We start from the raw sequence: 16,231 nt of genomic DNA on the forward strand, positions 1-16,231 counted from the left end.
GAAAAGAAGCCTCCCCAAGGCTAAAAAATATAGGTAAAACAGCAATATTGTGAAATATTGTTACAAATTGAAACAACTGTTTTCTATCTTAATACATTTTCATCACAGACATAAAATAAATGTATTCCTGTGATGGCAAAGCTGAATTTTCAGCAGTCGTTTTAACTTCAGTGTCACATGATCCTTCATGGATTGGTTCTTTTAAAAAAAAATCTTATCACATTTTAAAATTCTTGTGCTTATTTTTTTATTTTTATTTTATTTTTATTTTTTTTATGATGAAGTCAAGTAGCTTCGAAAGAGATGAGTTTTCAGCTGTCGCTTGAAAATTGTCAGGGATTCAGCATTCCGGATAGGGGTGGGAAGATCGTTCCACCAGCCAGGAACGGTGAACGAGAATGTTCTGGAAAGTGATTTTGAGCCTCTCTGTGATGGTACCACGAGGCGTCGCTCACTAACAGTACAAAAAATGTTAGAATTTGTTGTACTGCTTTTAATTTATGCTTATCTGCATATTATACTGATTTCTGAAGATCATGTGACACTGAAGACTGGAGTAATGATGCTGAACATACAGCTGCGCATCACAGAAATACATTACAGTTTAACAGAGATTCACATAGAAAACAGCTGTTTTACATTATAATAATATTTCACATTTTTTAAAGTATATTTGATTAAATAATTACAGCCTTGGTGAGCAGAAGAGACTTCTTTCAAAAGCAGTAAAACATCTTAATTATTCCCAAATTTGACCGGCGGTCTAAGACACGACTCATATCTGATATCTGTTTAGATTCACCCAAAAGTTTCCATCGGTGATCACTTTTACATTTTGAACAGCCTTATGCTAAATCATCTTTTCAAATGTCTGCAAAAGTGCGCAAGATTGAGTAAGTTAGACTAAAGCAACAGCTGCTGTGGTTCTTGTTGAAGCTGAAATCCTGTACCCGCGATTAGTCATACAAATGTTTGGAGAAGCAGTGGGTGAAACATTTCTGCTTTTTGAGTTTGAGTTGGATGTACTTTTATATCCAACTTCATATAAAGAGCTGAGCGATAAGTATTCCAGAGATGTATAATGATGAGCTGCGAGTTTCACTGATGGTTTGTGTCTTTGGTTCAGAGCGTCAGTCGGAGCTGCCCACTCAGAGTAAGGCCAGTTTTCCCAGCCTGCTCAGCGACCCTGACCCAGACTCCTCTAACTCAGGCTTCGACAGCTCCGTGGCCAATCAGATCACAGAGTCTCTGGTGACCGGCCCGCGGCCGCCTCTGGAGAGTGAGTGTGACATGCTCGTGTTTCTGATGTGTTTTAAAGGAGAAGAATAAACATTTCCTGATCATTTACTCACCCCCATGTCATTCAAGATGTCTAAGTCTTTCTTTCTTCAGTCGCGAAGAAATTTAGTTCTTTGAGGAAACATTCCAGGATTGTTTTCCATATAGTGGACTTCAGTGGTGCTCAACGCATTGAAGGTTAAAATGCAGCTTCAAAGAGCTCTACACGATCCCAGCCGAGGAATAAGAGTCTTATCTAGCGAAACAATCGCTCATTTTCTTAAATATAATTAAAATGTATATACTTTTTAACCTCAAATGCTCGTTTTGCTCTCGCTCTGCTTGCGCACGCGCGTCTTCGCACATTATGTAATCGCGTTGGAAATGTCACGCGCGGTTAATTCTTCGTCTGTGTACTTCGGTTCAAAAAGGTAGGGCGAAAAACTAGGGCAAAAACGTCTGACATCGTTGTTTTACCTTTTTTTGTAAAAGGTATTTGACTTTCTTTTTTTTTGCACATTCGCTTTGTAAACACTGGGTTGGTGCTTCCACCTACGTCATGCGTGACCTTTCCAACGTGACTTCGTAATGAGTGAGGTCGAGCGAGAGCAAGACGAGCATTTGAGGTTAAAAAGTATATACATTTAAATTATATTTAAGAAAATTAGCAATCGTTTCGCTGGGTAAGACTCTTATTCCTTGGCTGGGATTGTGTAGAGCCCTTGGAAGCTGCATTAAAACTGCATTTTAACCTCCAACCCATTGATCCCCATTGAAGTCCACTGTATGGAGAACAATCCTGGAATGTTTTCCTAAGTATTTTCATTAAGACCATAAAGAATCATATCAGCTTGTGGAAAATGGGCATCTGATGACCCCTTCAAGAACCTTAATTTATTTTCAACAGAAGAAAGAAAGACATGAACATCTTGGATGACATGTGTGTGGGTAAATGATCAGGAAATTGTTATTCTGGAAGTGAACTGATCGTTTAACTGGTGTGCGGATGCAGCTAAACGTCTCGTTTCATCCCGTCGGTCAGGCCACTTCCGGCCCGAGTTCATCCGGCCCGCTCCGCCGCTGCTGGTGTGTGAGGACGAGCTGTCGTGGCTCAACCCGTGTGAGCCGGATCACCGGATACAGTGGGACCGGTCCATGTGTGTGCGCAACGGCACGGGAGTGGAGATCAAGCGCATCATGGCCAAAGCCTTCAAGAGTCCGCTATCAGCAGCACAGCAGACGCAGGTCAGACACAAAACCTTTCCTCAACACATCCAGGTCACGTCCCCAAACACAAGGGTTTTTGCATCGTGTCATTATTTTTGTGTCAATTAAATTGTAATGTATTTCTGTGATGCGCAGCTGTATTTTCAGCATCATTACTCCAGTCTTCAGTGTCACATGATCTTCAGAAATCATTCTAATATGCTGATTTGCTGCTCGAGAAACATTTCTGATTATTATCAATGTTGAAAACAGTTGTGCTACACAAAATAATCATATCTACAGCATTGTGAATAAGTTTTTGCCCCCTTCCTGGTTTTTTATTTTTTGCATATTTGTCACACTTAAAAGATTCAGATCATCAAACTAATTTTAATATTACTCAAAGGTAAGCCCGAGTAAATACAAAATGCCGTTTTGAAATAATGTTTTCATTTATTAAGGGAAAAAAGCTGTCCAAACCTGCCTGGCACTACGTGAAAAAGTAATTGCCCTTAACCCTTTAACGCGTACTGATTTAAATCAGCTTTCTAAAATAATGTGCTTAATCACAGTTCTTTCATGATTTAACAGGAGGAGGCAATTAATTTTTCATGTACCCAGGCAGGTTTGGAAAGCTTTTTTCCCTTAACAAATGAAATCATGATTTAAAAACTGCATTTTGTATTTACTCGGCTTATCTTTGAGTAATATTAAAATTAGTTTGATGATCTGAATATTTTAAATGTGACAAATATGCAAACAATTAAAAAAAAAAACAGGAAGGGGCAAAAACTTTTTCAAGGCACTGTATCTTATTTAAATTTTAAATTATTTATACATCATGTTAGTGTTTGTTGCACTGCCTTTATGCTTTTTAAAAATTACTTATTGCGATAATGAATGTCTTCAAGCTTAATTTTCATTAAGCAAAATATACAGTATCATTAAGTTTGGGGTCAGTAAAATAATTATTTTTCATACTTGTATTCATCAAGGATGCATTAAATTGATCAAAAGTGACAGTAAAGCCATTTATAATGTTACAGTAGATTTCTATTTCAAATAAATGCTGTTCTTCTGAACTTTCTATTCATCTGTGAATCCTGAAAAATAAAATGTATCAGTTTCCACAAAAATATTGTGCAGCACGACTGTGTTCAACATTGATAATAATCAGAAATGTTTCTCGAGCAGCAAATCAGCATATTAGAATGATTTCTGAAGATCATGTGACACTGAAGACTGGAGTAATGATGCTGAAAATACAGCTGCGCATCACAGAAATACATTACAGTTTAACAGATATTCACACAGAAAACAGCTGTTTTAGATTAGAATAATATTTCACTGTTTTTAGGGGTGTAACGGTATACAAACATGACGGTTCGGTACATACCTCGGTTTTGACGTCACGGTTCAGTATGGTTTCGGTACAGCAGGAGGAAAAAATACTAAACATATATATGTATTTTTTTTTTTTTTATGTTTTACTGAACAAATTGCTCTTTCTTTAAATAAATTCAATTATAATTAACCTTTTCTTTAAATCTACCTCATAAAATAAATAAAAAGTATCTATAGGCCTACAAATCTACCTCAGCTTCTGCTCTTAAACTATAGAGAGTGCTTTTACATTACTGTAATGCAGTGGTTCTCAACCCGCCGCTCGTCACGAACCCAAATGCAGCTCACCATGCTGAACACAATTAAAAAATTACTTTCAGTTTTACAATTCGTTTTAGTTTTTACATTCATTTAAAAATGTACTAAACCAATATAAGCTATAATGTTTTTATGTAAGATAATTTTGTTCAATTTTCAGACATGAGCAGACCTGTTCTCACATAATTAACGTTACGGATTTAACGAAACACTTACAAGCGCACACTTTGGCAGAATTCAATTCAAATAGTCATCAGCAGCCATTAGTTCGGGAAAATTGAGCATCAGAATGAACAAATTTGTTATTAAGGGAAAAAAAACAAAAAAGTGTATTAAAAACTTGTATGCAGACATGTAAATTGCACTCAATACAGTTTTTAAATTATAGGTTACAATTTATATTTGTTGTTGACATATAATCATTTACACAGTGGCTGTCATAACTTGCCTTATAAAAGATTTATTTAAATATACATTACAAAATTAATTTAACTTTGATCAAATAAATGCAGCCTATACAGTATGTGTAAATAAATGCAAAAACATAAAAAATCTTACCCGCCTGTAACTTTTGAATGGTAGTGTACATTTTTCTTGTTTATTCCAAACGATATTCATTACTGTAATACATATGTAACTTTGTAATAAATGAAAGGCAGTGCAACAATGTATAAATACTTAACAATGTATCGAATTTTCTTTGGTTCCTCATGGTTAACTCTCTCTCTTTCTCTCTCATCAGCTGCTTGGTGAACTGGAGAAGGACCCAAAGCTGGTTTATCACATCGGTCTGACTCCAGCCAAACTACCGGACCTGGTTGAGAACAACCCTCTGGTGGCCATCGAGATGCTCCTGAAGCTGATGTCCTCCAGCCAGATCACGGAGTATTTCTCTGTCCTGGTCAACATGGACATGTCGCTGCACTCCATGGAGGTGGTCAACAGGTGCGCCGTCCTTCTCATCAGGTTTATTTCAGTGCAGGTAAACAGGATCTTGTGCCCTGAGCTCTGAAGATGTTTGTTCTTTAATCTGTAGATTAACCACAGCAGTGGATCTTCCTCCTGAGTTCATCCATCTCTACATCTCCAACTGCATCTCCACGTGTGAGCAGATCAAAGACAAATACATGCAGGTAAACACACACCGCACACGGACCATGATGCACCTGTGTGAGCAACGTTCACAGGCCACACAGAGGACAGACTCATGCATTCAGTCAACATGATCTTCAGGAAATCATTATTAATTAACAGTGTTATGGAATTGAATGGGTGTGAATCTGTATGGAGATAAGTGAAAAAAATTAAGGAATTCAAGGCACATATAAAAAAAAATTTATTAAAAAAGATCAATAAAAAAATCCATCAGTGTTTTTTTAACAAAATAAGAATCAAGATTTTTCAAATGTTATGCATGCTTTAATGCACTTATCAAAAATGGCTAAAGCAGTCAAATGTCAGAATTGTGGTTTTAATGACACAAAGAAGTGTTCAAAATGCATAATTTATCTTACAGTCTGCAAAGGATTGGAAAAAGAACTTTACATAAACACAAGTTTATAAATGTGACCCTGGAGCACAAAACCAGTCATAAGGGTCAGTTTTCTGAAATTGAGATGTATGCATCATCTGAAAGCTGAATAAATAATCTTTCCATTGGTGTATGGTTTGTTAGGATAGGACAATATTTGGCCGAGATACAACTATTTGTAAATCTGGAATCTGAGGGTGCAAAAAAAATCTAAATATTTAGAAAATCATCTTTAAAGTTGTTCAAATGAAGTTCTTAGCAATGCATATTACTAATTAAACATTTAATTTTGATATATTTATGGTAGGACATTTACAAAATATCTTCATGGAACATGATCTTTACTTAATATCCTAATGATTTCTGGCATAAAATAAAAATGTATAATTTTGACCCATACAATGTATTGTTGGCTATTGCTACAAATATACCCCAGCGACTTAACACTGCTTTTGTGCTCCAGGGTCACATATAAGCTTTTTTAACCAGCTGTGAATTTGTGTCTCTGTTTGGATGCAGAAAAGGAGGGAAAATCTGCTCATGTTTGCATTTTCTTCTGTCTCTGATCATAATTCTGATCAAGAAATCAGGATCAGGCATCAAATAACGTCATACGTGTGAAAATAGGCTGAGAAGTCGATGTAATGTGGCTCAGATTCAGACAGGAATCGTGTGTTTGTGGTGTTTTTCTGCTGATTAATGGAGAATATGAGACTAATTCACCACACAAATGATTCTCAAAAGCGAAAATGCTACAAAACGCATCATATTTAGAAAGAACGTGTGACGTGAAACAGCAAAACAGACACTATTTTTGGAAGCAGCAGCCAAAATGAGTTAGAAACTTGTATTGATTTCATTCATATCACATAATGCAGGACCGTGTGATCAGTGATTTCATCAGTACATTTATAGTAGAACAAACTTTATTATGCTGGATAGCATATCCTAACATTATTTTGAAAATAATATTTTCTAAATTTATTTAATGGCAGGCAATATTATTTTAAAATTTACAATATGAATTTAAAATATTTAAAATGTATGCAGTCAGTGAAAGCGTGTGTCATCCTGAATTTTAACAAAACTACTGCACACTCAACTCGTCTGATTTGCTGTTAATTGATTTCTGTGAACTACGTTATATAGATACAATGTTACAGCAGTTATTTGGCCACATAATAGCTAACTAGGGATGTAACGATATCAAAATCTCACGATACAATACTTATTGCGATATTTAAAAAGAAAAAGAAAATGAAGAATCAGAGGGAAAAAAAGTGTACATTTTAAAGTTATTCTATCTAATGCACTTTGAGAGTCAAAATTAAGAGCTGCAACCCATGTTCTTAACTAAGAAAACTTAAGTCAGAAGAAAGTCAGTGAATTGACTCGTACCTGAACTTTAAAGCGGACTCAACCCTCTTTATTTGTGATATACTGTCTCAGACTAAACTACATTCACACTGGTGTTTGAGGAAGCCAAACACATTAGAATATAATAATAACAATGACATCAGTAGCCATATATTGTAATACAATTGCACTGTAAAATAAATGAAAATGGATATTTCATAGGTATATTATTTTTGCTTTACACTACAGCAGGGAAATTACAATACTACTTTCCTGATTTCTACACTTGAAAGAGATATTTTGAATTTGGACTGCATTTAAACGGCTAGCTGTCTGCAGTTCTTACTGCACTTTAAAGCTTTTATTTTGAAGGAAACTCCAGCTTCAGTGAAAACAGGCTTATAAAAACAAAAACACATCTCACTACAAATCTAGTGAAACGCTGTAATCATCTGCCGTGAAAATAAAGCATAACTGTTGTTCCCAAACGCGTGCTAAACTCACAGCACATGAAATAAAGGAGTTGTCTGCATTCATTCAGTGTGAACGAGTCGTTCTGAGACGCAGAAAACACAGGATCACGAGCTGATCGTCTGAACCAAGTGTGTGCTTCACTTTGAAACAGACTTGATGAAGAGATGAAGCATATAGTGCTTTCGGTTTGAGTTCGTTTAACAGATACTGTGCCAAAGCATAATGCCCCAAAACACAACTTTAAACACCTATTATGTTAGAATAAGAAGTTTAAATATATTTTAAAACTACAGTTTTTGCCTGGAAGACCTATCGTTTCATATCGTCATGTGACCACGATAATATCGTTTTGCTATCGCGATATTGATAATATCATTACATCCCTATAGCTAACATAATCATATATGTAACATGGATTTTAAAGCCATTCTTCAGATGCTCTGAGTCTGGGGAAGTGTGTTATTGTTGTGTTGTTGTTGTGTCTCCTGAAGAACCGTCTGGTGCGTCTGGTGTGCGTCTTCCTCCAGTCCCTCATCAGGAATAAGATCATTAATGTTCAGGATCTGTTCATCGAGGTGCAGGCCTTCTGCATCGAGTTCAGCCGAATCCGTGAGGCCGCCGGTCTCTTCCGCCTCCTCAAGACTCTGGATAACGGAGAGATGCCAGCCGAGGGCAAGACGGCCAAATGAACTCAAGGACTAAAGCTGAGTCTCTCCTCTATTAAAGCACATGAGTTCAGCCTTTCAGCTCACAGAAGACGCCAGACTCAACGGCGTACGAACTCCATCTGTTTTCTGTTCTTACATGTACAACATGCTCTGCTATCGTGACCTGTTTTGATCCCAAACGCCATATTTTTTTGTCCATTAAAGTGATGGTTACTTGTACGCTCTCAGACGACGTGCTTCAGTTTGTGTGTCTGGAAACTCCTCGGCTTCAGCAAATGCATTTGTGATGAATTTAAAGTGGATTTATTTGGCTCAGTTTTACAGAAAGTCATAATGTTAATGTTTGTAATTTTCAGTGAATTTATAACAGCTAAGGGCCGTTGTTAGGCATGACGCGAAGCTGTTATGAATTCACTGTAAACCACGGCTTCACGGGGGTTATTGCTTTTATAAAACGGCTATTCCATATACGTACTTAGGTTTCACAAAATAAAACAGAGCAAATCAAGTGTAATGATATTAATAAAAACAGTATTCTTCCACCAAACAATGTAGCTCCTCAGAAACAGTTGTGGTTGCTACAAAGTGGTTGCCGAGCAACACACAAACGTAAACAAAGGAGTATGTTACTTTGTAGAGTAATTTACAACAGCTTCGAACGCGGCTCAGCCAATCAGAATCAAGCACCGGAACTCTCCGCTTTATAAATGGCCGCGAGAAACAGCGTTATAAAAATGAATTCAACAGTAATAATATGTGAAGTATAAAAGTCCATAAAAAAACATTGGTATGTTATTGGTAGAGTAAATTGTTCAAAATTAGTGTTTTGTTAGTCCATTACAAATATTAAAAAGCTTACATGTTAGTTTTACGTCTTCATAGAAGGCAGTGGCTATTTGCAGTGTAAGTCGCATATTTTAGATGCTGTTTACACTAATTAATAACAAGTATTTATGGATGCACTATTTACACTAAGTAAAAATAGCAATATATTCTATTTACACCAGTGTTTTATTTGCAATAGTCGTTAGATATTATTTATAGACTATAAATAGTGGCAGATGCTGTTCAGTTTTGTTGTACATTATCAGGATGCAATAGTAATGTAGAGTGTAAATGATTATATTTATTCAAAAATATTAATGGATGCCATTATTGGGACAATAAAGCCCTCCATAGACCTAGGCTATACCCCTAATCCTGATATAGAAACTACAAGGGTTCATGAAAATGTGTTTGGATTTCGTTAGACCCTGCATTAAATCCCTCGGCTCTTTCAACTGTAACGGTGCTTTAAAAGAAGAAGCGCCGTATTTATTAAAGAGGAGCTCACGCATTAAAAAGTAGCAAATGCATATGTTTGTGTGCAAGCATAGGACCATTTGTGTTGTGTTTTGCTAATTTCGTTGTGTTGTGCATTACTGGGCCACCGTAGTTTAAATCTGGGTGAGAGGATAATTTACATTTGGAGACAATATAAACCATCAGCCTAATGAGATTTACTGGTAACATTTTACCAATAACAATAAGGTTCCATTTGTTAAGAGTTATATACATTAGTTAACATGAACTAACAAAGAAAAATATAAAGCCAAAAAGGAAAATTAACTATAAATGTGCTCATCCTCAGTTCATCCGAGATGAGTTTGTTTCTTCATCAGGTTTGTAGAAATGTAGCATTGCATCAGTGTCTCAGCAATGGATGCTCTGCAGTGAATGGGTGCCGTCAGAATGAGAGTCCAAACAGCTGATAAAAACATCACAATAATCCACAGCACTCCAGTCCATCAGTGAACATCTGGAGAAGACAAAAGCTGAAACATTTTCCACTTTTCACTGGAGGAAGAGCTTTTTTTTTTTTTTTATTTTATTTTAGTTAAAAACGTCTTAATGCTGGATTTGTTAAAGCTTTTGTCTTCTCCAGATGTTAACTGATGGACTGGAGTGCTGTGGATTACTTGTGGATTATTGTGATGTTTTTATCAGCTCTCATTCTGACGGCACCCATTCACTGCAGGGCATCCATTGGTAATAATAGATCATTAAAATCAAAGTTGTATCTGTTAATTTTATTCAATGGACCTGAGCTAACGTTAACTAACAATGAACAGTTAGTTTGTTAGTTGTTGCATTAACTAATAGGATCTTATTGTAAAATGTTACCTAATAGTATGTTAGTAGTATGAATAGTACGAAACGAGCACAAACACTTGTTAAAAAATGTTTTTTATTTGCAGATTCACTTCCATTCGAACATGTACATCGGATTCAGAGACTGACCGTGTGTTTATTAACATTTGTAGGCTGAAATATCTGAACTACAAAAGAAAAACTGGGCTGACTTTGTATTCCAAATACGCGCACAGTGCTCAAAGACATAAACAGACATGACCTTTGACCTTTGCTTTAACCCCGGTTAAGCCTGAGGTTAATGAAGACAAGCGCATCATTCAGGGTTTCAGTGAATTTTCATGCCATTTATATATATTTTGAATTAATTGATTTATTTATTATTCATTTATTATTCGAGTGTCAAGAACAGTTTATTTATATTCTCTATAGAACTTCCTATCATGTTCATGATATCTGTATGATGGTGGGAACCCAATAACTGAGCAACAACTTTAAAACATGAAAGAAAAATAAAAGCAGGCGTAAAATCCTGCGCTTCTAGATTCGTCTCATTCCTCGAGCCATGAGGCAGGCGAACACCGTCATCACCATCTTGGGCTTGACCTCCACCAGATCCTCCGGCAGCGCATACACTCGCGCTCCGATCTTCCTCGCCATAGAGATCGCGTACCTGAGAACACATCGGTGAGTTTGACATGCTGTTTGATTTTCAACAGAGTTTGAACAGTTCTGGGTTCAGTAGAAGTTCAGTTCTGACTTTCTCTAGCAATTCTGAGTTTATATCTCACAATTTAGATTTTATTGTAATTCTGAGTTTATATCTCACAATTTAGATTTTATTGTAATTCTGAGTTTATATCTCACAATTTAGATTTTATTGTAATTCTGAGTTTATATCTCACAATTTAGATTTTATTGTAATTCTGAGTTTATATCTTGCAATTCTGACTTTCTTGTAATACTAAGTTTATATCTCGCAATTCTGACTTGTAATTCTGAGTTTATATCTCACAATTCTGACTTGTAATTCTGAGTTTATATCTCGCAATTCTGACTTTTTTCTCACAATTTGAGTTATTTCGCAATTTGACTTTTTTCTTGCAATTCTGACTTTTTTCTCACAATTCTGACTTTCTTGTAATACTAAGTTTATATCTCGCAATTCTGACTTTCTTGTAATTCTGAGTTTATATCTCACAATTCTGAGTTCATATTTCGCAATTTGACTTTTTTTCTTGCAATTCTGACTTTTTTCTCACAATTCTGACTTTGTCATAATACTGAGTTTATATCTCGCAATTCTGAGTTTATATTTCATAATTCTGACCTTTTCTCGTAGTTCTGAGTTGATATCTTGCAATTCAGACTTTTTTCTCACAATTTTGAGCTTATATCTCAATTCTGACTTTCATGTAATTCTGACTTTGAAGAAAATTGTAGACTTTTAAGAGAAATATTTTTTTCTGAGTGTCCCATTACACCATAGTGCTGAACTCATTTTTAACTCAGAACATCTGTGTAATGTTCATTAATATGCTAACGAGGAGTGTGACTCTGACGTACTTTGCGTTATTGAGTTTCTCTTCGTCTGTCAGGTCTTCTGCCTTGAGAAGGTCGTAGCGGATGGAGCCGGGCTGGATGGCGTCAATCAGGTCCAGGACAGGCATGCTGCTGCTTATGGATCCGTCCTGCAGAATCATAACAGAAGAGGTCAATTCTGATACAGATGGAATGCGTGTTTTTCTTCACGCTGAGCTGCTTACTTTAAAGCCGCTGATGGTGCCTTTGCCAGCCTGTGTGAGTGCGTCGTTAACCCAGGTCACGATGGTGTCGTCGTTGACCTTCTGCCCGTCTCCCAGATCCTCCAGGATGTTGAATGTGTATCTGCAGACAGAAGATGAGCGAGACCTTCAGCAGGCGTGTGGATCTCAAGCGTATGATTGTGTGTTTGCGTGGATCTGAAGCGTATGATCACGTGTTTGCGTGTCTGACCTCCTCATGAGCTGCCAGAGCAGAGCGAGCGTCAGTGTCCGATTGCCTTCGTTTAGATCCTGACCAGCGATTCCCACCAGAGAGAACTTGGCCTTCTTCTTCCCCAGTTCCACTGCGTAGTTACAGTTCTCCAGCTGCAGCACACAACACTCCAGTTACACACGCGTGTGTATGCGTGTGTGCGCGAGTGTGTGTGTGAGTGTGTGAATGTGTGTGTGAGTGTGTGTATGCGTGAGTGTGTCTGTGCGTGTGTGTGAGTGTGTGTGTGTGTGTGTGTGTGAATGTGAATGTGAATGTGTGAATGTGAGTGTGAGTGTGAGTGTGCGTGCGAGTGTGTGTGTGTGTGTGTGTGTGTGTGTGTGTGCGTGCGTGACTGTGTGCGTGCGTGTGTGTGTGTGTGTGTGTGTGCGCGTGACTGTGTGTGCACGTGTGTGAGTGTGTGCGTGCGTGTGTGTGTGTGTGTGTTTTCATTTTATATAATGAATGAACATAATTATTTTGTTACATTTTTAGTAATTTTTAAAGTACTTTGGTCATTTTACCCCAAACTATTACTATTTAGGTTTAAATTATTTTTATTTAATTTTTTTATTTATTTCCATTTAGTAATTTTAGTGCTTCAGCTTAAGCTAAATGAAAATTACTATTATAGTTTTTGTTAATATTTTGTTTTCGCTTCTATTTTTATACTTTCAGTTTTCATTTTAATTGTCATTTTATTATGTGCTTTTGTCTTTTTTTCCCCCCCAAAATATTACTATTTGGGTTTAATTTATTTTTATTTAATTTTTAGTTCAGGTTTATTTTTTATTTATTTTATTTCCAGTTAGTAATATTTTTAGTCCTTCAGCTTAAAATAAACATAAATTAGAGAAAAACATTTAGCGCATATAAATGAGTTCAAAACATAGACGAGTTCAAAAAAATTTGAAGTATATCATAATATTTCTATTTACTTTGAATTTTATTTCAATTAATAGAATGTTGGCAGCAAACAAGTCTGTTCTGAGTGGTAATTAATAATCTTGCAAAATCTTTTTTTTTTTCTTTGCTTTATGAAAGACAAGAAATGTAGATGCAAAAAGTTATGCCAAATAAGTGCTTTTGTTAAATAGCCAGTATAAAGAAGTGATGGAAATTAAAATGATAAAGAATAAATGTAAAATTTAAAAAGAGTTTAATAATTTAATTATAAAATAATATATAATGAAAACATATTTTTAAATTATAAATAAATATTTTACAAAATCTATTAAATATTTTATAATTATAAATATATATGTATATAATATAATTTTTTTTCGATTTAAATGTGTGATGTAATAGCGGAGTAGGTCCTTCCTAGGTCAAGGTGAAGGCAGAAGTTCACTTGTCCTTTCACTGGAAGCGTTTCATTGATAATCCTCTCTTGTAATGCATTTGTACCTTTTTCATGTTGCTGCCCAGTTTGGTATACGGTGGTTTGTTGACTTTGTCCCAGTCCACAGGAACCTTGATCTTTTCATAGAGCTGGAAGATCACCAGAGCATCGGCCAGATCCCTGGAAGAACACAGACAACACCGGCTCAGTGTCTTCAGCTGCGTTTGAAATCACATCCCAGCTGACGGGGAACGTTCTGGCAAGGTTCTCTTAAAGTTATGAGCAGTCATTCTTCCAGTATCCTCAATAAAACTCTGTTCAGTTGTCCAGTCTTTAATAACGTTCTCAACACGTTAGCACAACGTTATTCATACATGGTTCGTGGAGTGTTTTTCTGAAACATTTTAGTTGGATGTTCTTCTAACTAATTTTAAACATTAAAACATGTTACAAGTTGGTTCAGAGAACATTCAAAAGTAACATTCCCATAATGAGAAGAAGCAGTCGAGCAAGGCACTTGAGTATTGATATTTTCCCTTTCTTTAACTAAAAAAAAACCAAAAAACCTTGCACTGTGCTAGACTAACTGAGGCTTGTCACAGCACTTGTATATTGTTGCTCTCTCGTTGGTCTGATTGCTTCTACTTTGTAAGTCGCTTTGGATAAAAGCATCTGCTAAATGACTAAATGTAAATGTAAATAATGTTGCAAAATGATGAAATGTTATGCTTCTTTAAAGTTCTCTCTATCGTTCACACAAAAAAACATTTTTTAATCATTCATAAAATTGGACAATTTGATTTGATTCAGCTGGGATACTAGTGCACTACTTAGTCAAACCGTATTCATTATCAAGCGGTGCACGTTTTAAACAGTGGTTTGCTGCTCATTAGAGGCTTCTGAAAACAGAAATGCTTATTTTGCATTTGTCGAAATTAAAACTTTTTAAATTGAAAACAACTTTTTTTTTGCTTTGATGTATAATGTGAAGGTCATAATCACTGTATATACAGTAAATAGACTGTAGAAATAGTACGAATCAGCGATGCACCAAAATTATTTTTTTTACCGAAACTAAAATTAAAGTTTTCATTGAGCTGAAACTCAAAAAAAAGTTGATTTAAACATCAATTCATTAATGTATTTAATAAACAATACTCAAATAAAAAGAGTTGTATACAAGCATTTAAATTGCACATAAGCCCATTTTTATACTTATTAATGATATGATTATGTTTCTACTCTTATTACTGTTTCTAATTTGTTGTTGAAACAGTGATACAAAATTTTCATGACAAATTTATTTAAACATACATTAAAGGCACAGTATGTAATTTTCGTCGCTGGAGGGCGCGTATTCAAAATAAACAAAGAGACAAAGGCGTATGCGGTCGTCACCAGTGTATTAAAACACACAACATATTAAACCGTCTTTGGTGTTTCCATGTTTTCTACAAAACAAAACCGGAAATCGAGGGGTTATGACGTCATTGGCAGGCGACACAATGACACTATAGACACGCTCCGTGTCACTAGTTAAAATTGCTTATTTCTCTGGATTTAAATATTCCTCGAAATATTTGGGATAATGTAAGTACACAAGTCAGCAAAATATATTACACTGTTCTAGTGGTTTTTGGATATTTTAATAAAAAAATCTTACATGTTGTGCCTTTAATGCAAGATTAATGCATAGTGCATATATTTATCAAAATGCTGCTCTCTACCTGACTCGTGAGTTTATGGACACTGAATGTCTTTCCTGAGGTAAATGTAAACACGTCATCAGAGAAGCACTAATTAAATGTCAATTATTTCGACCCTTAAAAACAGCTTTGGATGAAACCAAAAGTTTCAGCAAAAAATGTTCTTTGTTGTCGAAATTTCGGTGCATCACTAAATTCTTAGCTGTTTATTATTATTTTTTATTTACTGTTATTCAATGACAATGTTATGCTGTTGTGTGTTTCTGACACTCACACGTAGAGATGATTGACGCGTGGATTGACGCCCAGTGAGTTCATCCAGTTCCTGAAGGTTCGCTCCTCTCTGGTCTCTCCTGACAGACATGAGAACATGATCACATCAGTTTAACATGATCTCTGAATATTGATCAGCAGCTTTACAATATATTGTAAACTAATTTATTTCTGTGATGCGCAGCTGTATTTTCAGCATCATTACTCCAGTCTTCAGTGTCACATGATCTTCAGAAATCAGTGCTGCTCAAGAAACATTTCTGATTATTATTATTATTATAAATATTGAAAACAGTTGAGTACATTTTTTTCAGGATTCTTTGATGAATAGAAAGATCCAATGATGGATGGATGGATCTTTTTGCAATATTTTTTAGCTGATAAAAACAACTTCTGACCATGGCATTGATCTATTTCAGTTCCCATTATTTACTTTCCATCATGTTGCTCCAAACCTGTATGATGTTTTGAAGAGTCTTGGGAATCAAACCGTTTCGGTTTCCATTTACTTTAATTATATGGACAAAAAAGTCAATGGAAGTCAATGGGAACTGAAACGGTTTGGTAGAAACCTCTTGTTTTGGGTTCAGCA

The 16,231-nt window shown here is 35.7% G+C and overlaps 2 protein-coding genes across 2 annotated transcripts in view; one reads left to right on the forward strand and one right to left on the reverse strand.

Annotated features, from left to right (window-relative positions):
• Positions 1-8,416, forward strand: part of LOC107685391 (CCR4-NOT transcription complex subunit 11) — a 14,549-nt gene extending 6,133 nt beyond the window's left edge. Inside the window, exons 4-8 of the mRNA XM_016481964.1 lie at positions 1,127-1,279; positions 2,321-2,523; positions 4,889-5,091; positions 5,183-5,279; positions 7,999-8,416. Coding sequence (XP_016337450.1) covers positions 1,127-1,279; positions 2,321-2,523; positions 4,889-5,091; positions 5,183-5,279; positions 7,999-8,196 — 854 coding nt within the window. The 3' untranslated portion in view covers positions 8,197-8,416. The remainder of the gene's footprint in view (positions 1-1,126; positions 1,280-2,320; positions 2,524-4,888; positions 5,092-5,182; positions 5,280-7,998) is intronic.
• Positions 8,417-10,384: 1,968 nt separating this feature from the next.
• LOC107685450 (plastin-2-like) overlaps positions 10,385-16,231 on the reverse strand; it is a 20,400-nt gene continuing 14,553 nt past the window's right edge. Inside the window, exons 12-16 of the mRNA XM_016482036.1 lie at positions 13,726-13,840; positions 12,301-12,434; positions 12,072-12,192; positions 11,872-11,996; positions 10,385-10,978 (exon numbers count right to left, since the gene is read on the reverse strand). Coding sequence (XP_016337522.1) covers positions 10,846-10,978; positions 11,872-11,996; positions 12,072-12,192; positions 12,301-12,434; positions 13,726-13,840 — 628 coding nt within the window. The 3' untranslated portion in view covers positions 10,385-10,845. The remainder of the gene's footprint in view (positions 10,979-11,871; positions 11,997-12,071; positions 12,193-12,300; positions 12,435-13,725; positions 13,841-16,231) is intronic.

This window comes from Sinocyclocheilus anshuiensis, unplaced genomic scaffold, assembly GCF_001515605.1.
Source record: "Sinocyclocheilus anshuiensis isolate Anshui unplaced genomic scaffold, SAMN03320099.WGS_v1.1 scaffold661, whole genome shotgun sequence".
Classification (NCBI taxonomy): Eukaryota; Metazoa; Chordata; class Actinopteri; order Cypriniformes; family Cyprinidae; genus Sinocyclocheilus; species Sinocyclocheilus anshuiensis.